This window comes from Cebus imitator, unplaced genomic scaffold (assembly GCF_001604975.1).
Source record: "Cebus imitator isolate Cc_AM_T3 unplaced genomic scaffold, Cebus_imitator-1.0 Scaffold18, whole genome shotgun sequence".
In the NCBI taxonomy this organism is placed as follows: domain Eukaryota; kingdom Metazoa; phylum Chordata; class Mammalia; order Primates; family Cebidae; genus Cebus; species Cebus imitator.
In genome coordinates this window covers 11616062-11640291 of record NW_016107333.1, presented here as the reverse complement: position 1 = coordinate 11640291, position 24230 = coordinate 11616062, and the positions used below count along the sequence as shown (strand labels likewise).

The window sequence follows — 24230 nt, the reverse complement described above, 5'->3', positions numbered from 1 at the left end:
ATGCTCTTTCCAGGATGAGTGAGTGTGTGTTAGAAGTGGAAACCTGCTGACAGTCACCCAGTCAGTGACTGGCGGACCCCCTACTAAGAATGGACCTCCCATTCTTTGGGCAGGGAGATGCTTAACTGGCTGGAAGCACGTAACCCTGCAAACACAGCTGCATCCGGAGGCCTCGGGGCTTCCGGGCTTCCGGTTCCCCCATTTCCGGATGCCTGGGCTTCCGGGACGTGCGCGCCGTGTGGGGCGCGCACGCAAGGCTGGGAGTGAAGGGGCGTGCGCGTGCGCAGGCGACTCGCCGAGGGACTAGGCAGAGCCGTGTTACCGCCGCCAGGTCGCTGTCGGTCCACGCCGCCCGTCGCGCTGCCCGCCCGTCCAGCGTCCGCCGCCGCCGCCATGGGAGTGCAGGTGGAAACCATCTCCCCAGGAGACGGTGAGTAGCGGCGCGCCGCGGCCGGGAGTGCCTCCAACGCCGCGTGCATCGGCTCACAGTGCCCGTCTCTGTTTCCTCAGGGCGCACCTTCCCGAAGCGCGGCCAGACCTGCGTGGTGCACTACACCGGTGAGTCGGGGGCCCTGCAGGGTGGGGACCCGGACCGCGGTCCCCAGCCCAGGTGCTGCTGGCCGCCAAGGCCTGGGGCCTGGGGCCCGGGGGCCCGGGGCGTGGCGGCGGCGAGGCCCGCGTGGCCCGAGGCTGAGGCCTGGGCGGTGGCTCAGGGGCAGCCTCAGGCCTGCGAAACCCAGGCCGGTCTGAATCGGCGGTTTTGAACTTTGGCGGCGGGCTAGGCTTTAGTTATCTAACCCATTAGAAGCTTTTCTACACCTTAGATGCTGCCCTTATTCCCACTGCTCAGATGAGGAAACTGAGGCTTGGCGAGGCGAAGTCACTTTTCCAAGGTCACACTTTCAGGCATGGGCAGAGCTCTGGCCAGGGACTATTAGGAAGGATTTGTACCATTTCTGTGACCCTATCCCTGCTTCCAGCCCTCTCTTCAGTGGCGATAAGGACGAGGTAATTCCGAGTCTGCAGAGCTGCTGCTTCCTCCGGGCTACTCTGAATTCGCCTCTTTGCCGCGGGTGGGGAAACTACCCACTTCCTAAGTTATTGCTTTGGCTCTTTCTGGCCTAGGGGGAAGTAGAGCTGCACGGCCTTTTTCGGGCTTTTTAGTTTTGAGCCACTTACAAATCCAAGACTGTGGCAGCGATGGCTCAGGCTGACCGGAAACTGCACATGTTGTTTAGTCCCCCAGCTCTTCTAGAAGTAGAGAATTTTCTCATCCCCATTTTAAAGAATCTGGGGGATAATAAACAGTGATAATGTAAGCCGAAGGAAATATTAGACACCTCCCCCTCCCCAGCCGGAAGTCAGACATCAGAGTCGTGTACCGTCTTTTACTCCTTGTCCTTACAAGGTCCTCCTGGTTTGTATGGGGGCAGGGGCGAGAGAGGGAGAGAGCTGAGCTGGCAGAGACTCCATGGCTGTGGCTGTTGGTCCCACGAGGGTGGTAATGATTGGTGTAGCCACAGTTGTTGATACGAATAACCTCCTTCTTCCCCTTTCACTACCTTCCCACCCTTTCCCCTGTTCCTCTTCCCTGTTTTCCCACTCCCTCTCCTCTTCTTCCTCCTGGGTAGTAGGCTGTGGGCAGTCTGGCCAAGTTGTTCATGAATAAGCTCCACCTTTCCCTTCCAAATCATGGAAATATGAAGGGATCCCTCTGTTGAGGGAAATGACTTTCACTGGAAAGAGGAAAGGCAACTAACATCCCTCCTCCCATGCCCTTTAATTTCTCTTGCCCTTCTCCATGGGTAGAAATGGGGGCAGGACGTAGCAGTTAAGGACTAGAACTTTAAAAAGGCTGCCAAAGGAGGAAGCACTGAAACTCATCTTTGTGGGGAGCAGTCTCATGTCTGTGAGAGAAACTGGAAAGCGCTTTTGGTGTTTTAAATAGCTGTCCTTGTAGGTCACAGTTTAACAGCACCTGAGCCTGGGAGGTCCAGTAGATGAAAGCGCATGCGTTTGGTGATTTTTGATTGGAAGGATGAGAAAAGTAACCATTGCCTTTTATTTACAGTGCTGGGGTGAGTGGGCAGTTCATTCAGTTCCCACAGCCAACTGGGGCAAAGACTGGGACTCAAGCCATGAAGAGCTGCCTTCTGTGACACCCCCTCCCCACGCTAGCTTGTACATAGCCACACTGGGGTGTCTGGCAACATGTGTCCCACTCCCACATCTGCCCCTCATGCTCACCCATGTTCTGGTGCTGCCAACTGGACTGGACCCCAGTATGTAGGCAGTGCCGCACTTCACCATGCCTCTTGGTGAAATATCCTCTTCACGCAGCGTGTCTGGAGCCTTTTCCTATGAGAACAGATGGTCATGAGACCCAGAACACCATCAGGGTTTCCAGTGCCTCTTGAAGTCTGTGTTTTTCTCTTGGGTGGCACCCACCCACGTTTCCAGAACAGCAGCAGGACCCTGGCATGCATTAGGACAAAAGCTTTCTTTTTTATTTCATTCTGATAAGCCCTACAAAGACACCTTAGTGAGAAGCCAGCTCTGCCTCATGCTCACAGAATAGGCTGTTTTCTAACAGGCTGGCGGCTTTGTTCCCGTGGGTCTTTGTCACCAGCCTCCCAGGAATAACCTGTTTGAGACCTGTGGGGGCGTGAGAGGAGTGGGTAGGCACTGTGAGATCTCATCTGTAGCAGTTAAGGCTTTTAAGTCACTGGGAACAGAATCCATCTTGGGGGAACATGATCAGAAGTTGGAGCTTATCACAAAGGTTCCAGGGGTCTTCAAAGGCAGGAAGCGCACTGGTCCTCAAGAAGAAAAAGGCAATAATCGTGATGCCCCAGTTCTCATCTCTGTTGTTTTGTTTTTGTTTTTTGTTGTTTTTTGGTTGTTGTTTTGTGTTTTATTTCCTGCCTGCCTGACTGCCTCAGTGGTTTCTTGTTAGAGATTTGTGTTTTTCTGCTTCTCCCAACTGGTAGATGGTGGATGTGCCCTGCATGCTCACCCTTCACCCCTCCCCATGCCCAGTTTCTCTGTCTTCTTTTGAGTATCTGGCTCAGATTACTTGGCTGTGAGTCTGATTGTTACATTTCCTGAGAAGGAGGGTTTGAGTAAGGTGAACACTCTTGATCCAGTCAGCTCTTGCCAGGTGCCCATTGTTGGGCACAGGTCCAGAGAAAGAGGGATAGAAGTAAGGTGGCCAAAATCTCCCCTTAGCCATCAGAGGTGTGCAAAGCACAGACTGACATTTACCACATGGGTTCTTTAAATGCCACTAGTGACTGTCATTAGTCGCCTTGATGCCACTCTCAAGGGTCCTGCTGGTGACTTTGGTGACCTTCTAGCAGAGCACAGCATCAGCAAGGCCTCAAAGGAAGGCCTGCACTACCTCTGTGGTACCAGAGAGAAAATAAAAAGTTCGCTATCACCAGCTAAGCATCTCTTAGGAGCATGACAGTCATTGAGGGAGGGAGGTGGTGGAAAGGTAACCTGCCAAGTAAGTGCCTTTAGCAGCCAGTGAATTTTCACAGCTCCTCCCTGCTGCCTCCAGTAGCTTCATCTTTACTGTAGAGCTTGTCCTGGCACACAGCTAGGTTTAGATCTCTTGTACTTATTTTGGTAGGCCTTGTGCCTGCCATTGTGAGAGCAACCTCAAGGGGAATTGAAGGAATGTTTTCTTTTTTCTTCTTAAAAAGTAGCTGGCTATTTTATCCTTGGGATCAGGTTTAAGTCAGCTATAGCCTCCTGGCTTCTGACTGGGAGAAAAACTAAAAGACTCTCAGAAGGGGCTTCTTTTTTCTTCTTAAAAAGTAGGTGGACATCTTGTCCTTGGGATCAGGTTTAAGTCAGCTATAGCCTCCTGGCTGACTGAGGAAAACCAAAAGCTCTTCAGTCTTATGTCCTCAGGAGGTCAACTGGGAGAGCTGCTGAGGCTCCCGGGGCAGGTGTGGCCACTTTGCTGCAGCCTCTGCTTTTCCTTAGCCTCATTCCCCCTTCTCTGTTTTATTTCATACACTCCCTTGCTGGATATATCTTGGTTGCTGATCTGATGTCTGGAGAGAGGTTCACCCTCAGCAGAGATGCCTCAGATGGCTTTCCCTGACGTGTGCCCCTTTTGAGGCACACAGGCTGCAACTGTTGGGGCAAGGCTGCAACAAGACCCTTTGCCTTTTTCCCACAGCAGATGTATTTTGAGCAAAAGCAGCAAGCCAGCCTAGGGATATGGCTAGTGAACTAAATAGACAAAGACCTGATCTGGTGGGGCTTTGCTCATGATGAGGAGACTGATAGTATGGCCATGGGGCACATCAGGTAGTAAGAAGCACTGTGGAGAGATTAAAGCAGACTCAGGGGTAGGAAGGGAAGTTGGTTGCTTCTTGTGAGGGTGATTGGAAAAGTCCTCTGAAAAAATGGCATTTTAACATTCACTCAAAGGAAGTTGGTGAGGGAGCTATGGGGCAAACTGGAAGAGTATCCCAGGCAGAGGGAAGAGCTCATGCAAGACCCTGAGGCTGGAGCCTGCTCCCTGCGTTAGAGGAACAGCAAGTGGATTTTGTGAGAGGTTGTATGGCAGGAAATGAGGGGATGGTGGATCCTTGGTGGTAGTTATAATAATGTTGGCTTTTTCTAACTTAGGTGGGAGCCATTGGCTGGCTTGGATTTTAACAGGCCCCCCTCCTTCTGGCTACTGTGTGGACAACAGGCTGTGGGGGGCAAAGGCAAAAACAGGACACTGGTTATATCCCACGTGTGTAGAGTGCCAGCTCAGGCAGTGGGCAGAAGTGGTGCCAGGTGGACAGTGATCCCCAAAGAGGGTGGGTTCTTTGCTGTGTTCTCATCTTGGCCCTGCCGTCCAACAAGCTGAGAGCTTGAGCAAATTGTCCCACAGTTCTCAGCTTCCACCTGCTGTCTATAAAATGGGAATAACAACGCCTGCTGTGAAGCAAATGCCGATTGAGACTTACCCAGTTGTCTCCAAAGTGGTGGTCTTTTTTAAAGCCACAGTTCCATTAAGCCTTATTCATTGGAGTTATGTCTGTATTCTCAATCTAGAAGAGTCCTTACACTGTTTTTTCCTTAACCCTGAATTATTCGAAGAAAGCAGGCTATTTATCTTATAGAATACTCCACATCTGTCTTACTGTTTTCTCGTGGTATTGTTTAACTTGTTCCCTGCCTTGATTTTTCTGAACCGGATGTTTAATGTTTTAAATGTCTGAATAGATTCCTTTTAAACATTTTAGTATGAGTACTTCATTCTCAGCACACTTAGGAAACATCACTAGTTGTGATGCTAAATTTGATCTTTTTTGTAAAGATATATTTTCCCCTTTGCAGTTAGCAGTGATCTGTGGAGTGCTTAGGTAGCCACAGATGGCCTGTTGCTCATCAGCCTTTCACCTAGTGGTGTTTATACTATCTGATAATTCTCCCCTGAAGAAATCTTTCGTTGGCATTCACAAAGTGTTGATTTATAAAATTCCTTCATTTTTTCTAAATTCATGAGCTGCTAGTCTTCATTATAATATAATGAATATATTCATTATACACAGCTAATATAATTCATTAGCTGCTATAAGGTAAAGCTCATTCTTGGCCTTTAAATAGCAATTTTTATTTTTATTTTTTGAGACAGTGTCTCCATCACTCAGGCTGGAGTGCAGTGGCTTGATCATGGCTCATTGTAGCCTCAACCTCCCAGACTCCCATCCCAGTCTCCCATCTGGCTTTCCAAATAGTTGGGCCTACAAGCACATGCCACCCAGCCTAATTTTTGTATTTTTTGTAGAGACGGGGTTTTGCCAGGTTTCCCAAGCTAGTCTCAAACTCCTGGCCTCAAGTGATCCACCCCATTTAGCCTCCCAAAGTGCTGGGATTACAGGCATGAGCCACCATGTCCAGCCTTTAATCACCAGTTGTTAAAATGAAAAATGAATGTTAACTGTTGGGGTTGCCATTCCCAGTGGGGGCAAATGACTTTTTCCCCCTCTATTTGCTTTTACTGTACTGTGGGCTCAAAACTTTGGTCAGGACCTTAAGACAATGGTACCCTTTATTCTTTTTGATGCTGATGTCATCCTAAATTTGGCCAGTCGGAGCCCTTCAAGCTGACTCCAGTACCTTTTTGACAGGCTCCCACCATTCCTTCATCCATTTCTTGGTTTCACTACTCTGGTCCTACTATCACCCATGTTTCAAAGAGCTCTAGTTCCTTTCAGTGGGGTCCATAGACCCCCCCCTTTTTTTTTTTTTTGGTAACAGCTTTATTGAATATAATTTACATGTCATAAATTAACTCATTTACTCATTCATATGTTTAACTAGAATATTTTTAATGCTTAAACTGATTTTTATGACGTACTGAGGGATTTATTACATCCATAAACTGGAAATCATTTGTCTGCCTTGGAATTTTCTCTAAAAATATTGTCACCTGCAATTTCCCGTGGAAGAAGCCAGGGTTGTTATGAATAACTTAATCACATAGCATCCAGTCCTTGCTTATGGTGACATTTGTTTATTTTTACTTCTGTGATTTTGTTTTTATTTTTGTTTTGTTTTCCTGCTAAGAAGCTTAACCAAGTCCCTGCCTTCCCTCCTCTGGACCCCTTTGATTTTGACCAAGTATATTCTAGCAGTGCAGAAAGTCGGGGAGGCAGAAATAACCATTTCCTAGATGCCACTGTCTCTTCCTCTTGTATTTACTCTTTCGCTCCCAGGAGCTCAAGCTCAGGTACATATTCCCTTAATATCTAGAAGCAAGTAAGATTTTTAAGTGTGTTTTCATAGTGAAATTCAGGTAAAGCAAACAGTGTCTCTTACTGGTCCTAGTTTCTTCAATTTTCTTCAACTGATTGTAATTTTTATCCCCTACCCCCACCAAACTCTCTCCTAAATAAATATACACATTTATACAGAAAACACACAAAGTTCAATGCATGAGTAACATGGTCTTTTTATAACCTTGGCCTGGATTGCTCAAGTGCTCCAAGCCTTTTCCCACATGGAGGTCTGTGCCCCTTGGCTTAGGTGCTGCCACGCTGCCCTCACTCCCCGCTGCCCTCACTCCCCGCTGTATGACAGGCTCTTTTTTGTTCTTTGTAGCACAGCTGAAGGAACACTTCACATGTGTACACGCATGCTTCTAATTCTGCAACAACACACCCATCTATTTTCTTAGCCCCCATCATAGTCAGTATCTGTGTAGTTAGCATCTGCTCTTTCCCTAACAAACTGCAGGCTCCAGGAGGCCAGACCGACACTAAGTGTTGTTCTTCAGGGTCTCCCCATCAGTCTTGGCATAGAGTAGCTATTGACTGACTGAAATGAGTGTCCAGTTAGGACCTGGCATTCCATCAGTTTATTTTTACTTTTATTTTTCCTTCTTTTTTTTTGTATTTGTTTTGTTTTCCTACTAAGCTTAACCAAGTCCCTGCATTCCCTCCCCTGGACCCCTTTGATTTTGACCAGGTATATTCTAGCAGTGCAGAAAGTCGAGGAGGCAGAAATAACCAGTTGCTATATATTCATTCAGTGAATATGTAAGGAGCTGGGCAAAGCCTCAGTGTTGCCCCCAAGGTGCTTACCCTGTAGGGAGTGGTCAGTTACAATGAAAATACCTCGAGCACCCTAAACCTATAGGCTACAACTTCTTGGAGGAAATGCCACCTGGTCTTGGGTGTGTCTGGTGCAGTCAGGCAGGAGGAAAGGGTCTTCCAAGTATGTACACAGGCCAGGAAGAGAAAAGGGTACTTTGATTTTTCCTGTAAGTGCTTATTGAATGTCTGTTATGTGTAAGACACTGTCCTGGCTACCAAGAATTTAGGAGGGAAGAAGACAGAATTCCTGCCTTCATCTTACACAGTAGTGGAAAAGACATTATAAATATGATTAATAAGCGTGACTGTTGTGTGTAAACTCCTAAATGTTAAGGAGGGACTAGGAAAAGGTTGAGCTTTTAGGTAGACTGGCAAAGGCCTCAATGAAGTAACGTTTGAGAAAAGACTTGAAGGAGGTAAGGATGTAACCCATGTGACTATTTGAGTAAGATAATTTTAGGCAGAGAACAGCAAATGCAAAGGCCCACGGGTGGGGGTATCCCTGGTGTGTGTGTAGAACATAAGGAAGCAATGTTCTGGGACTGGAGAAGTATGAGAGTAATCAGAGGTGAAGTCAGAGGGATGGTGGTAGGGGCGGAGGCGTGACAGCTGTTGGAAGGTCCTGTAGGCCATTTTAAGAGCTTTATCTTCTGAGATGGGGAGTCACAGGAATTTTTCTAGCCAAGGGGTAATAGGGTCTGGCTGCTCTGTCAGGTTTAGACTGTAGGAGAGCAAGGGCAGAAGCAGGGAGACCAGGGAGAGAGTTATAATAGTCTGTAACAGAGGTCCAGAACTCATGCCTTTAACAATTATATCCTACAGAAAATGCATATTTCTACCACTTCCAGCTAGTCACTGTTAAGTGATATTTCTTTTTTTGTTTTTCCTTTTGGAGACAGAGTCTCACTCTGTCACCCAGGCTGGAGTGCAGTGGCGCAATCTCAACTCACTGCAACCTCTGCCCCCCAGGTTCAAGCAATTCTCCTGCCTCAGACTCCCGAGTAGCTGGGACTACAGGTGCATGCTGCCACGCCTGGGTAATTTTTTATATTTTAATAGAGCTGGAGTTTCACTGGGTTGCCCAGGGTGGTCTTGAACTCCTGAGCTCAGGCAATCTGCTCACCTTGGCCTCCCAGAGTGCTGGGATTACAGGCGTGAGCCACTGCGCCCAGTCTAGTGCTATTTCTTTCTCTCCCTCCCCATATGATACAATATGGTAGGCTCTCTTATTTATATTGTGATTAAAATGGAAAATGGAGAGACACACCCACAGGGCATGCATTCTGGTTTGTGTTCTTTTTATTGCCTCTGGATTCTGCATGTTCTTCCCATTATGGACCCTGCCTTTGAAAATACACTTTTGGTTATAGGATCTAAAGGGATTTAGCCAAAGGTTAGAAGCATTTCCATTCCACGTATGGGAAATGTACTTACACGGTTTGTGATCTCGGAAATGTTGGTGAGAGTGAGCTGGTTCCCTCTTTGAGTAGGCACTTGGACCCTTGGTCATACCCCTCACTCATAAGGAGTTCTCAGAACCCCACTTCAGGGAGGTTGTGCTGGAATGCAGCCACAGAGACCCAGAAATGGAATAAAAATGTAAGATTTGAATTTGTATCTTTTGCCTATCTAAATGTAGAATCCCTTTTTACCCGTCATGACTGAGACAAGTGGGTAGTTGGTATGCTAACATAAAAGTGACATGAATTCTCAACATCTATTTCAAACTCAAACATAAATCATTTTTCTTTGAGTATGGCTTTGCTAGTGGAGTTTCCCATCATAGTTCCTGCAAAACCAATTTGACTTTTTTTAAAGTAGAGCAAAGACAGTCGTGAGAACATATAAAAATCCAACCTTTCCAGATTTTTAATATTAATTTTTCTAAATGTAGTCTCTCATATGATTATTCACTAGCAATAGTTCTTTAGTGACTTGCCTTTATTGAGTCTTTCCCAGCAGCCAGCTAGAACCACTGTTTGTATTCACACTCATTTTATTGATTTACATACTATTTAATTACATTATCTTTACACAGTAACTATAGCTACCATAAATGGGTTTGGGGACAAACATAGGTAATCACTCCTCTCTTTATGAATATAGAACTCATGGGAATGAAGGAGTGATCAAGAGCTAGAGACTAAAGCATGAGGGAGTGTTCTTCACCATGCTGGGGTACAAAGGCTGTGAGTGTGTGAGTCTCTGAGTAAGGCAGCTGAGTAAAAGGTGGTTAAGAGAGCTTCTGTATCTAATAAGGAGAAGGAGGAAAGCAAACAGCTAAACATTAGACCCTGAGCCATACAACCATCTGGGAATGTTCTAAGTGGCTTCAAATGCAAAGCCTCAGAGAAATAATTGGCTCCCCCTACCTCCATTCAACCATTACACTTTTTTTTTTAAGAGATAGTCTCAGGCCGGGCGTGGTGGCTCACGCCTGTAATCCAAACACTTTGGAGGCCAAGGCGGGCGGATCACCTGAGGTCGGGAGTTGAAGACCAGCCTGACCAACATGGTGAAACCCCGTCTATTAAAAAAAAAAAAAGAGATAGTCTCATTCTGTTGCCCAGGCCGGAGTGCGCTTGTGCAGTCATAGCTCACTGTAACCTCAAACCTCTGGGCTCAAGTGATCTTCCCCCTTAAGCCACTCAAGTAGCTAGGGCTACAGGCATGCACCACGTCCGGCTTTTTTTTTTTTTTTAATTTTTCATAGAGACAGGATGGGTGGGGACGGGGAGTGAGTCTTGCTATGTTGCCTAGGCTGGTCGCAAACTCATGCCGGTCTCAAACTCCTGGCCTCAAATGATCCTCCTGCCTCAGCCTTCCAAAGCACTGGGATTACAGGCATGAGCCTCCTCTGCACCTGGCCTCATTGCACTTTTTTGTCTTTAAGAAACTCACCTGCATGTTGAAAGTAGAAATCCTTTGTCCCTCTCCAAACTGTAAATGGCAAGGACTTTATTTTGAAGGTTTGGGGCTTAGGATATTCTGGTTTTTTTTTGTTATTGTTTGTTTAATCTTAAAACTTCCCATATTTTGGTTCCTGTAAAATGTCACCTATAGGAAACACTCCTGCAAAGATTCATGAGCAACTTTAAACTGCGCTATGAGTCATGAGCTTTCACTACAAGTAGTGAAGCCATAAGTCTATAGAGGTGCCTTCTTCAGTCTTCTTTCCTTTCCCACTAGAAGGTATATGGGACTGCCCATCCCCAAAGCAGAGTGCCCTGGAAGTGACTCCATTTCTGTTGGGTTATTAGTGAAATAATATCCCAGTGGTCCTTGCAAATCTCCAGGTCCTGGTCTTGAGTCTTAACCACTGCTTTAGTGGTTTGAGCCAACCACCAGGAACATAGTCTGGGGATACTTTGCTGCCCAGCAGCTGCTGGCCAAGTCTCCCTCTGCTGATTCCTTGATAAGCAGCAGGAAAGTGCAGGCTGCTGGGAGGTAGACAGACTTGAGACTCTCTGTACTGTCTTGTTTTTTAAACCCTTTTGCTCCCTTTCCAAGGATTTCAGTTTGAGAGGAGATGCAGGCGAGGTGACATCAACAGGCTTTGCATGCAGTCTTAGCTTTGGCCCCTTTCTTCATCTTGTGCTTTTAACTGGAGCACATTTTCACATTTTGCTCACTGATAAGTAGCTAAAGGTGCTAAAAGTAAAGACTACCATTCTGGGATTAGCCCTCATACTCATTTTACCATATAGGAAAGAAGGTCTAAATATGAAGGCCTCATGCTTGTCCTTCTTAAAAATCATGCAAGTAAAGCAAATCCAAGAGTGCCCTGAATACCAGCACCGCAGGTGCCACCAGGACACAGAACACAGGCCAGGTCTGTGAGCTTGGACTGCATTCAGTCAGGAGAGCCAATACTAAATACTTGAAATCAAGAATATGGAGCTATTCCAGGCAGTTTCTCAGGCATGAGTTATAAGCTTTTGTATGGCCAGAAATGAAATCGGTCAGTTCTTCAATTAGAGGGTAATGCTTGTGATGTTTTATGTTGAGCGGCCTTTAGAGCTTAAAGACTGTCAGCTGCCGTATCTGCACCGTAACCTCAGTTGCCTTCTCTCAGCAGGGCATGCTTTCTCTAGGAAATTATGGCACTAACTTGGCAGGTGGTTTCACTGTTCAAGGGCTCCAGCTCCTGGCACAAGTGATTTCCAGAGTTAAAATTGAAGCAACTGCTGAGACTTGACTTGCTGCCTGCTTTACCTGTTCCTTCCCCAAACAGAGGAAGCACTAGTCATTCATTGCCAGTGTGGATATAGGAGCTAAACATATATAGGATTTTAGTAAATGCCACTGTCTACTTTTTTCTTTTCCTTTTAAAAAAAAGTTATACATGATCAAAATCCAATAAACTGCTCATTTAAAAAATATACAGTTTCTTAAGTTTTGATGTGGCATTGTTCCCCTTTGAATTCACACCTCCTTACCCTCCTCTAACAACTACTGGTGTGCTTTTTTGTCACTGTAGATTTGTTGCATTTTCTAAAGTTTTATATAAACGGGATCAAACAGTATGTTCTTTTGTCTCTGCCTTCTTTCACTTGGCATAATTATTTTGAGATTCATCTGTGTTATCCCATGTATCAATTGTTTGTTCCTTTTTGTTGCTAAATAATTTTCTCTATATAGATATACGTATTTACCAACTTACCAGTTGGTGGACGTTTGAGTTAGTTTATAGTTTTTGGCTATTGAAAATAAATCTGCTTTGAACATTTGTGTACAAGTCTTTCTATGGACATAGCCTGTCATTTCTCTTGGGTAAATACTCAAGATTAGAATGGCTGGGTTACATGGGAGATGTAAGTTTAACTTAACTGTCAAGCCGTTTTCCGAAGCCTTATGTTCTATTCCCACCCAGCAGTGTATGAGAATTCCAGTTCCTTCACACCCTCAATAATGCCTGACGTGGTCAGTCTTTTTTGCTTTACTCATTCTGATCGGTGGTAGACACATCTCCTAGTGGTTTTAATTTGCATTATTATAATAACTCAAAATGTTTAGCATCTTTTCATATGCTTGCTTGCCATCTATCTTTTTCAGTGAAGCGTCTGTTCAAATCTTTTGCCTTTTTTATTGATTTTTTTAATTGTTGGATTTTGATGGTTTGTTATATTCTGGACATAAGTCCCATATCAGGTATGTACTTTGCAAAAGTTTTCTCCCAGCGTATGGCTTGTCTTTCGTTTTCTTAACAGTGCTTTTTAAAGTACAGAAATTGTTTTATTTTGATGAAATTCAATTTATTCTTTTATAGGTAGTGCTTTTTGACATCATACTAAGAAACCTTCGCCTAACCCAAGGTTACAAAGGTTTCTTTCTTATGTTTTCTTTTAGGAATTTGATAGTTTTAGCATTTAACATTTAGGTCTAGGATCCATTTTGAGTTTATGTTTGATAATGGTGTGAAGTTTTTACTGTATTATGCTTATTTTGTCATTTCAGCCCAATATAATTTTCATCTCAGACATTGTAGTTTTCATTTCCGAGAGTTGGAATCTTATGGTCCTCCTCTACTAATTCTAATATTTTGTGTGTTCTGAGTTGCTTTCAATTGATTGATAAGTCTCCTCATTGTGGGTCCTGTTTTCTGCCTCTTTGTATGCCTAGTAATCTTTGGATGCCAGACATTGTGAATTTTACCTTTTGGTGTGCTGGATATTTTTATTCCTATAAATTTTCCTGAGTTTTATACTGAGAAGCATTTAAGTTATTTGGAAATAGTTTGATGCTTGTGAGTCTTGCTTTTGTGATTTGTTAGGTAGGTCCAGAGCTTAGTTTAGGGCTGATTATTTCCTGCTATAGGCAAGATCTTCCTGAGTATTCTGCCCAGTGCCTCCTGAATCATGAGTTTCTCCAGTTTGACTGGAGCCCTGTGTGAGTACTGGGTACTGTTCCTCTAAGCCTTTTGGATAGTTCTTTTCCTGTCCTTGAATAGTTCCCTCAGATGTAAACACTGAGAGGGACTCTGCTGAATACTCAAAAGAGGACCCTCTGTAGATCTCTGGGGAGCTCTTTATAGCTCTCTCCTGCCAGTACTCTGTCCTATGAACTGACTCGAGGTGCCTTGAGCTCCATTCCCGTTCCCTCTCCCTGGAACTCCCAAGGATATAGGCCTGGCCTTGTTTCCCAGGTCTCAGGAATTATTGATCTTCATTATGGATGTCTGGTGTCTTACAAACCATCATTTTAGCTATTTTGTTTAGGTGGTTTTTAGGTTTTTGTGGGACTCTTTTTTAGGGAGGAAGGGATTGGTTGTGGGTTGTTTCAAGAACAAATCTGATCCTCGTCCTGCATCTTGACCAGGAATTGAAGTACTCACTACCTGTTTTGACATTACAGGCTGAACAGCATAATTCCCACCCCTGAAAATGCTACATGCACACTCATTCTAGCTTAAGAAACACTGCTTTCACCTTCTCCCCCTGCCTGACAACTTATGGCCATAGATAAGTGGCCTGTTCTTCCCCGCTTGGGAAGCCCCCTTTTTTCCTTGTCCTATAGCTTGTGCCAGTTGTGTGACACCCACTTAATCACATACCACCCTGCCCATTTTTGCAGTTTATTGTTTAGCTTTCGGACCTCATTATGGGAAATCCTTTCCTTGGGCCTAAGGAATCCCAACACCACTGCCACCACCCAACCCTTCCCTGTGAAGATTTCTCCTTAAAAAAGTAGATGAGATTGACAGTTGGTGACTGTGGTCTGAAATTCTAGAGCAAGTCTTATGCCCCTTTCCCAGGGACAACAGATCATCCAAAATAGCATAGGAAAATAAAGATCCTAGGCAAAGGTCCTGCTTAAAGCTCCTTTACTTAGAAATTCTGCTTCCTGGCTTTTATGTTTTTCTTAAGATACTAGGGAGAGGCTTGCCCCTCAGTGTCCAAGATAGGTTCAAGAGAGCTGGGGTCAGCATTCTTACAGAGCCATTGTCTTCACTGAAGAACATCCACATCTCCATACTGGCTCGGCAGCAGATTCAGGCTGTGTCCCACCTTGTGCACCTGTCCTGGTACCAGTGAGATAGATAATTTAAGTATCTCACCTCAGGCAAAGCAACATTGATACACGGATGCATGTAGTGTCTGGAGGTTGCTTGGCATTGCATTTGATCAAGGCAGTAAAAAGAAAGTTTAGGGAGTCTGCCTTAGTACCCTGTTGTTTTCATTGCAATCAAAATACTATCTTGTACAGGTCAGGGCATGTTCAAATTTGGTAAGAAATAGAATAATTCTTTTATAGATATACCATATTTTTCAAATTGTGGGTTACGAACCATTAATGTATCATGAAATAAATTTAGTGGGTCACAATCGGCATTCTTTTTAAAAATGAGAAGTATATTCCGTGTAACTTACATGTAAATTTTATTTTGTTTATACACAAAATGTGGTTACGTGTACCAGGTCCTGACATAAGATACTGGTCCCATTGTCGCAGATCAGGGATATCTCTTTGTGGTTTTGGTTGTTGAGTTCCATTTCTTTGTTAGTCCTCTTGTGGCAGCACTGCATTGTGGCGTGCTCACTAAATGTCATATAAAGGCTTACCTCATGCCAGTTGTGTTTGGCTGGAGGCAACTGAAGACCCAACATAAGGCAAAGCAGACTTCCTTTTTTTTGTAAGACTATTTTTAAGAGCAGTTTTAGATTATCAGCATACTTGAAGGCAAATACAGAGATTTCCCATATATCCCCTGGTCCCACATATGCATAGCCTTCTATTATCAACATCCCCAACTAGAATGGTACATTTGTTGCAATTGATGAACCTGCACTGACACATCATGATCACCCAAAGTCCATAGTTTAGGGTTCACTCTTGGTGGTGTACATTCTGTGGGTTTGGACAAGTGTATGATGGCATGTATTCATTATAGCATCATACAGAACATTTTCACTGCCCTAAAAATTCTCTGTGCTCCATCTGTTCTTCCCTCCCTCTACCCTTGACTCCTGGCAGTCACTGATCTGTTGACTGTCACTGGTTTTACCTTCAAAGCACACTTTTAATCACTTTAGAACGTGAGTTTTGAGGGAAGTGGTTTGGGGCTGATTCAGAGCACTGGAATGACCATCTTGTGGCATGCCTGGCCTTCTTGTGATCACAGGGTGACTGGCATGTTCCAAACATGATATCCTCATACAACAGCATTCACCAGGTAGAGCAGGAACTTTCTTCCCAAGTCTTTTTCTTTTTACTAATGAGGTAGGACTTTCCTGGAAGATGCCAATAGACTTCACAGCAGGTGCAGTGGTGCCCAAACTAAGTAGGTGTAAGGGCCCAAACTGACCCAAATCCCTACCCCACACCACGCCTGGCATAGGGGAAAAGCTTAGATTGATTCCAGTTCATCTGCTGGGCCAGGCTATTGTTGCTCCTGGGAAGCTGATGTTTAATTAGAAAGGAAGGTGAGTGTGCTGAGTCCAGGTCGTACCACAGCCTTGGTTCCAGGTTGCTCCTATGGGCATGTTGTTCTTAAAATAATGCAGACTAGAGAGCAGCTCTTTCTGGTTTTCAGTCTCCTTTGTGGCTCACAGGTTCTGCCACTCAGTGGTTCTGACCTTGGGTGGGTTACTGAGCCTTGGAGTTGGTTTTCTGATTTCTGTTACACGCAGTTTCATGGAAGAGGATGGAAAGGCTCCCTGCCTGGCCAAGGAATGGAGGATCATAGCTGTTCATTGCCTACTCTCACCCTTACCTCTGAGTTTGGTTGGGTTGGATTCTGTATAAGAAGTACAGTTTGAAACAGGCTAAAGGCAGTATGTTTGGTGGGTATTGTGGAGCCTGGAGACCTGTTCTCTCCCAGGAACTCATTTATAGAGAACTGTTCAAGTCCTGCCATCAGTCATTTCTTTCATCGGGTGGTGACTGCATTCTGGTAAAGGAATGAGCTAAATGCATACCCCAGCTTACCAGTTTTGGGGCACTAGTTTCTTGGAAAAGGCATAGGTCCCCACCCTCCTGTATCCTCTCAGTCCTCAGCTCCCATCTTGAGGCTCCAGGCAGCATGGGCATCCATTCTGCTCCCAGGACATCCGTCTCTACTCCCTGCTCTGTTAAAAACACCACTACCCAACCCCCACCCCCATATTTTGTTAAAGTCCGCATAGTCCAGTAGCTGTGATAAGGCTGCCAATTCATCTCTGCCTCCCCATCCTATTTGCAAGTGTTAACGTTGTTTTTTAGGCTGGGATTTTGTCAGGATTTTCCTTTTTTCCTAAACTCATACACAACAGAATTGTAATATTTTTGTGGATTTTCTAATGCTTAGAACCATGGTGAATGCCCACCCTCAGTCTTCCAATAAAATCAGTTTTGTGCCAATTATATGTTAACCACTGGCTGACCCTCCAATCTGGGATCCTAATTAGAGAATTTCAGGAACTCAGTGTCAGCTATCACATTTGGCTGGCAGTGGCTTCCTGAAAAACCAATGCTGATGTTGTTTTTGAAAAGGAAGTTGCAGATATCTATTGCAGATGTCTGTTCCTCTTTTCTCATAGCATCTCCAGAGTTCCCCTTTTATTGGATGGTGCTGTCGTGGCTTGTCCAGCTTCTGGGAAACTGGGATAATAGAGCGTGGCATTTGGGTTTATGATTTATAATATAATTTTACTATTTTGGCAAGCCACTTCTCTCTGGCTGCCTCAGTTTCTTCATCTGTGAAATGGGGATAGTGCTGTGGAGAAAGAATTGAATTAGTTCATGTGTGGAAAGCACCTAGCCCAGTTAGAGTAACTCAGAGTGGAGCCACTGCCAACAGAGTTACTAGCAGTTGGCTGGGTTTACTGAGTTAATTCTATAAGAGCAACCATTCTAACCTCCTTAGTATTCCTGCTCTCTTATGTCATCTCTGTTACAAAGTGTTAGCTGTGCAAAAATCAGCACAGGTTGTTTTTTGGGGCAGCAATGGATAAAATAAGTGGGGTGAATGCTGCACACATTCTGTCTTTCATTTCTCTACTTCAGCCCAGGTTGTTTTTTACTTTTCCCAGGAAGATTATGACAACTTAGGAACCAGCCTACAAGGGCCCAGCTTTATGCCCTAGGTTTCCTGTTGGTATGAGACACTTGGCACTAGAATGTGGGTGAAAGCTTGCCTAATAGCTTCCTCTTACCACATTGCATAGTGCTGACCCACAGCCTGGAGAGCAGCAACATGTGTAGGTTACAATCAGTGAACCACAGAGGAGAGGGTGGCAGATAGTGGAGGGGGATTTGCCTGCATTGAACAATGGAGGAGCCACATGTAAACACATTATATGTGAAAGGTGATTGGGGAATTTGGGAAGGAAGATTGCTTCTTGCACTGTGTGTGTCTTGTAGACACTTTGTGCACCTCAAGGGACCACAGTTACTTTTAGTTGGGGAGAAAATCCACCAGGTGCTAGGAGAGTCATGGCAAGAGGAAGTTTATACTTCCCATCTCCAAAACAAGGTGGACTGCCAACCACCTTTGGAATGCGGGGTCCTTTTGTAGTCAGCTTACTGCTTGGAGTCAGGGAAGAGCATTCACAGGTCTGGAGTAGGACTACCCCAACTCCTTATCTAAGGCCCAGTGAGGCCACAGGAACCCTCCCTAGATACCGCACTTCCTGTCAGACTCTTCTGCACTAGCATCTCTGATGGGTGCTCTGCTGGTCTCTGACTTGCCTTATGTCATTACTTGTTGCTCATGTTACAACTGGCCTTTTTCACAGGGATGCTTGAAGATGGAAAGAAATTTGATTCCTCCCGGGACAGAAACAAGCCCTTTAAGTTTATGCTAGGCAAGCAGGAGGTGATCCGAGGCTGGGAAGAAGGGGTTGCCCAGGTATGCTCTCTCATTTGTTTTGTTTTACTTTCTAGTATTTACCTTTTATATTTTTTTTATAGGTGGCATATTTATATGGCTCAAAAATTTAAAAAGTGAAAAGTCTCACTCTCATCCCATCCCATCTGCCCAAAATACCCCCACAAGAAGCTCCTGTTGTTAATGTTTTTTGTACTGTGGTTTAAGCACATACTGCTTTTTTCTTGCTTTCACACACATACTGTTTTGCAGTTTACTTTTTCACTTATCTGTTTTTGACACTCCCTATACCAGTACATAAAAGAGGAGTAAACTCTGATACAGCTGCATAGTGTTTCTTTATGTAAGTGTGCTATAATTTATTTTGCTAGTGCTCTATTAATGAGTATTTGGGTAATTTCCAGATTTTTGCTATTGTAAACAATGCTGCAGTAACTTACCTTGTACAGATTTTATTTTACATGTCTGCACATGTTGCCATAGGACATATTCTCAAAAGTGGGGTGAATGCTCAAAGCTGTGTGTACTGTTTTTTGACAAATATGCCGAGTTACTATCTGTAGGGGTTGCACTCTGAACTGCCTGAAAGCTATGAAGGTGCAATCTCCTCCCGTCCCTAGCATCACAGTGTATTGTTAAATCTTTGGCCTCAGGACAGTATGAGTAAAAAATGGTATCAGTGGTTTTAATTATTTCTCTTACTATTAACCGTATTGTGTCAGACTGCTTCTGACAGGTCATACTAATGGAGAAAGTAATTTTGTCTTGTGATCCTAATCTCTTTCCTCCCCATTTGTGGAAACAGCTTTTGTTCTGGCAACACTATAAAATTCCCAGGAGACATAGGGACCCAGGGTTGCCAAATTTCAGCCAGATTCTGTCTTCCCATCAATCCTAGGGATTTTTTCTGGCTCTAACCAGGTAAAGGGATGTTTTTCAGTGACCTAAGACCCAGGGAACTTTATAATTAGGCTCTGCATGATGGGTAGTCTGCTTTCCTCTCACCAAGGAGAATTAGAAATTTAAGCAAGATGAAAAGACAGGTTTCTGTCTCTCTCTTTTCCAGAATACACATGCTCTACTTCCTCTGTAAAACATCACTGATTTGTCTCCAAATAAACTGCTCAACTTTCAGAAACTTGAAGCCTTCCACTCCTAAGTGCTTGGGTTTCTGTTCCTGTAGAGCAGAGGGTTGGCAGTATGAGGAAGAGGCTTTGTAGTTTACTTCCCTTGGGAAACCTTGCCAACCATAGCTTTTTGCCTGTCTCCCTAGTCTGACTGGCTCTTAGATCTGTAGCCCATCTTCCATCTCACATGCCAGCCATTGTTCATACCACATCCCATCTTTGACTGCTCCAGCATTGGAACAATCACTGTGTTGTATATCTTAAGTGCTGTATGTCCTATCAAGATAGTGTTATCAGCCTACTCCATATCTCAGGCTTGGAGAGGCATGACGGAATACTGGGGAGATGCTTGACTCTCCCTTTAACTGGTGCTTTAGGGTCAGCCACAGCCCTATCATTTGTGAGAAGTCTAGGTAGTTTGACATCTGCATAAAACATCCTTTAAATTCTTCACAACATATTTTCTCAGCAAGTAAGTTAAAAACACAGAAAAGGGAAATTGTCTTATCCCCCTTTTCCTTTCCTTTTGATATTGTTTTGGTTTTACATGTTTTCAGGCATTGAATCGTGCCACAAGGACTATTTTGGCAGCTTTTTTTCATTCATCTTGGACATCTTTTCATGTTAGTACATTTAAAGCCACCACTATATTCTTTCTGACTAATCGCTGGTGTGGATATGCCTATGAAACCACTCCTTCTATGATGGACATTTGAGTTGTTAGCAGAATATTCTGGAAGTAGAATTGCTGAGTCAAGGAATATGATTGTTTTGAATTGTACAAGATAAAGCCATCACTGTCCTTCCCACCTTGGTCCAACATGTGCCAGTTTCGGAGGGGAGCAAGGATTAGACACTTCACAGCCTGCAGCTTCCTCTTCATTCATCCTTTCTCCAGTGGAGTCTGGAAGCCAGGAATATGGGAGACCTAAAGCAAAGCAGAGATTGGTCAAAGGATGGAAATACTGAGAGAACCTGCTCACTGTTCAGAAAGTAGATATTTATACTTATTTCTGTATTGTTTGAAACAAAATAATACACAAATACATTTTTTAAAGTAAAAATCTCTCCTTACCGGTCACTCACTATCCACATCGTTCTCATAGCAAAAATCTGATATGTCCTTCCAAAGATGTTTTCTGTTGTAGGTATAATCAATATTTTCAAAAATAGTATCATATAGTACATGCTATTGTGTAGCCCAGAAAATCATATTATCTTTTTTGAAGTTTTCCTATATGGGCAAAAAAGTATAAGTAGAAAAAATATACTACCCCCAAGTATTACTTTCTATGTATATACTTTTTTAAAGCATAGTTTCAGAGTATTCCTTTTTCAAGATGAACATAGATGTCACTAAACGTGTCCTTTGAGTGACAGACCACTGAAGGGGGGACTAGGTGGTGAGACATCTGGAATGTTACCTGCCCAGCATTAGTCGTTAAGTCTTGGGTAGAAAGGTTGAAGGCATGACCCTTCTGAGAGTGAAGAAGGGTTTTGAACTGCCAGTGGACCTCTTGGAGTGAGATGCAGGGGTCATGGGATCTGACTGCCAGCCTTCAAGTCCTGCCCAGGGAGGTGGTGATGCCTGGGCAGCTGCACAGTCAATACCATCCTGGCCAAGGAGCACCTAAGTAAACAGCTCTTGTTCTTACAGAGACAGCTGGGGTGTGTGTCAAGCTGAATCTTTCTTCCTTGTTCTTTTCACAGATGAGTGTGGGTCAGAGAGCCAAACTGACTATATCTCCAGATTATGCCTATGGTGCCACTGGGCACCCAGGCATCATCCCACCACATGCCACTCTTGTCTTTGATGTGGAGCTTCTAAAACTGGAATGACAGGAATGGCCTCCTCCCTTAGCTCCCTGTTCTTGGGTAAGGAGATCAAATGCTGCAGGGTCCTTCACTACCTTTGTGCCTTCCATGTTATGCCCAGTGTTTTGGTGGGTAGCAGAGAGAACATAAAGGTTGTTTCACCTGGGACCCAGCCCAAGCCCATCTGGCTGTCTCCAGCTAGAACAGAAGTGGCTTGGTCTCAGACTGCTCAGCTGTTGGGGAAGGGATTTGGCGTGGCAGATGGCATCATGGCTGTCACCACTGCGGACAAAGAACACTGAGCTGCTGAAAACTCACAGATTTTCTGTCCCCAACAGGTCTGCCATGGAGGGATCCTGGTGCCTCCAGATGCGTGCACATGAATCCATATGGAGCTTTTCCTGATGTTCCACTACACTCTGTATAGACATCTGCCCTGACTGAATGTGTTCTGTCACTCAGCTTTGCTTCCAACACCTCCATTTCCTCTTCCCCTCTATCCTCGTATGTGTGTTTACCTAAACTATATGCCATAAACCTCAAGTTACTCATTTTATTTTGTTTTCATTTTGGGGTGAAGATTCAGTTTCAGTCTTTTGGATCTAGGTTTCCAATTAAGTACATGATCAAGTATTAACAGCACAAGTGATAGGTTAACTTTAGAATAGGAATTGGTGTTTGGGGGGGGGGCGTTTCAAGAATATTTTATTTTAATTTTTTGGATGAAATTTTTATCTATTATATATTAAACATTCTTGCTGCTGCGCTGCAAAGCCATAGCAGATTTGAGGTGCTATTGAGGGCTGAATTATTCTCCAAGTTGAGAGATGTCCTTGGGTTAAAATAAAAGCCCTACCTAAAACTGAGGTGGGGATGGGGAGAGTCTTTGCCTCCACCAGTCCCACCCCTCCCTCTCCTTAAACCCTCTGCCTTTGAAAGCAGGTCATTTTCACTGCGATGTTGGACACTACAGGTATCTATCTGTCCCTGAGCCAGCAGGGACCTCTGAAGCCTTCTTTGTGGTCTGGCTTTTTTTTTTTTTTTTCCCATCCTGTGGTTTTTCTAATGGACTTTCAGGAATTTTGTAATCTCATAACTTTCCAAGCTCTACCACTTGCTAAATCTTGAGAACTTTATTAATTGACAGTTTAAATTGAAGGTGCTGTTTGTAGGCTTAACACCCAATGAAAGCCCAGCCATCATGACAAATCCTTGTTCTCTTAAGAAAATGATGCTGGTCATCGCAGCTTCAGCATCTCCTGTTTTTTGATGCTTGGCTCCCTCTGCTGATCTCAAAGTTTCCTGGCTTTTCCTCCCTCAGCCCCTTCTCACCCCTTTGCTGTCCTGTGTAGTGATTTGGTGAGAGAAATCATTGCTGCCCCCTCCCCCCAGCACCATATATGAGTTTCAAGTTTTATTATTGCAATAAAAGTGCTTTATGCCGGCTTTTCTCAGCTCTGTGTCATGGTGGTTACTCTCAAGTGCCTCCCCTGCCATCTGGTGCAGGAGGATGGGGTTGGGCGGGGTGAAGGAGGGTGGCAGTGGGGATGTAGTTTCAAGATTGTGTCTTGGCAGAAAAATGCAGCAGTGAACATCCTTTGCATTGGCCATTAAGGGTGAGGGGGTTGGGGGTGAGGGGGGGAATGTGGGGGGCAGTAGGTTTGCATCAAAGGAACTGCCTGAAGGGCAGACCGGGATAGTCGGGGAACATCCCCTCCCCATTATCAAATATCCATTAAATGTGTGTTCTGAGTAAAGCACTATGCTGGGTGTTCTTGGGTTACAGAGAAGTGGGAGATGCAACAGACTTTTGAGAAGTGAGTCACAGTCCATTTGGAGATGTGGTACAAGGAACTGCAAGTAAATTCATGAAGAGATTGGAAGGGAAGACTTCGATTTTAAATCTAGTGTAGGAAGACTTAGTCCTGTGGAGAGGCTGCGTGGTTGCAGTAGCTTCCCTGGACCCTACCCTGTGTTAGTAACACCCTGCCCTTACTGAGAGTTACAGAGAATGCTCCCGCACCTTTCTAGACACCTTCCAAAATTGCCCTAGTTGAGATCCACTGATTTTAAATAGGAAATTATTCAAGAGCTTGCTTACTAGCTTCCTAAGTTCTTTTTCTTAATTTATAATCTAGACTGCCAGTCATATTCCAGGGCCATATCTTAGTGTCCCCAAAATTTTTTTATAAAAGTTTTCAAACTACAAAGATTATTAAAATGAACACCTGTATATCCACCACTTAAATTCTATCATAAACATGTTACTGTACCTACAGATCACATATCTGTTCATCAAACTATCCATTATGTCTCTTCAGAGTAAATGACAGACATCACAATTCCCCCAGTACATATCATTGACTAGAGAGCAGTGTTTGTGTACACTTTTGTGCCCCTACCAGGATAAAGAACATCATCATACCAGAAAATTCCATTATGAGCTTTCCCAGTCAACCCCACCCCACACTTAGAGACGATAATTGTTGTAATTCTTTTCCACCATAGGCTAGTGTTGCCTGTTCTGAAATTTAATTTAAATGGAACCCTACACTGTGTCCTTTTGCACTCAGCAGTCAGTTTTGTGCCTTCACTCAAGCATATGGAAAGCTGTTCTCACTGAACTTGCATTTCAGGGAAATCCTCTGATTGAGGATTGGGATCCTCAAAGATTTTCACATCCTAATCCCCAGGACCTGTGACTGTGTCACCTTAACTGGCAAAAGGGACTCTGCAGATGTGGTTAAGTAAGGATTCTGAGACAGGAAGAGTCTGTTTACCTGGGTGGATGCAGTGTAAGCACACACATCCATACAAGCATCAGTGAAGGTGAGGTGAGTGTGCAAAGACTTTGAGGATGCTAAGATATTG

At 44.3% G+C, this 24230-nt stretch overlaps 1 protein-coding gene and 1 long non-coding RNA gene across 3 annotated transcripts in view; one reads left to right on the top strand and one right to left on the bottom strand.

Moving 5' to 3' along the window:
• Positions 1–223: 223 nt before the first annotated feature.
• FKBP1A (FKBP prolyl isomerase 1A) lies at positions 224–22813 on the top strand. The gene is made up of 5 exons (XM_017515541.2): positions 224–430; positions 511–558; positions 18326–18438; positions 21255–21419; positions 21698–22813. Exons 1-4 carry the CDS (start codon positions 394–396, stop codon positions 21381–21383), a joined length of 327 nt encoding a protein of 108 aa, XP_017371030.1. The 5' UTR covers positions 224–393; the 3' UTR covers positions 21384–21419; positions 21698–22813.
• The window catches only part of LOC108293901, a 75993-nt gene continuing 66733 nt past the window's right edge, over positions 14971–24230 (bottom strand). For both annotated transcript variants that reach the window (XR_001820838.2, XR_005197775.1), the window contains exons 2-3: positions 20355–20472; positions 14971–17304 (exon numbers count right to left, since the gene is read on the bottom strand). This is a non-coding gene — a long non-coding RNA (uncharacterized LOC108293901). The remainder of the gene's footprint in view (positions 17305–20354; positions 20473–24230) is intronic.

Coding starts and splice junctions, on each gene's coding strand:
- FKBP1A (XM_017515541.2), top strand. CDS start 394: ATGGGAGTGCAGGTGGAAACCATCTCCCCAGGAGACG. Junction 431..510: donor AACCATCTCCCCAGGAGACG/GTGAGTAGCGGC, acceptor CTGTTTCCTCAG/GGCGCACCTTCCCGAAGCGC. Junction 559..18,325: donor CTGCGTGGTGCACTACACCG/GTGAGTCGGGGG, acceptor CCTTTTTCACAG/GGATGCTTGAAGATGGAAAG.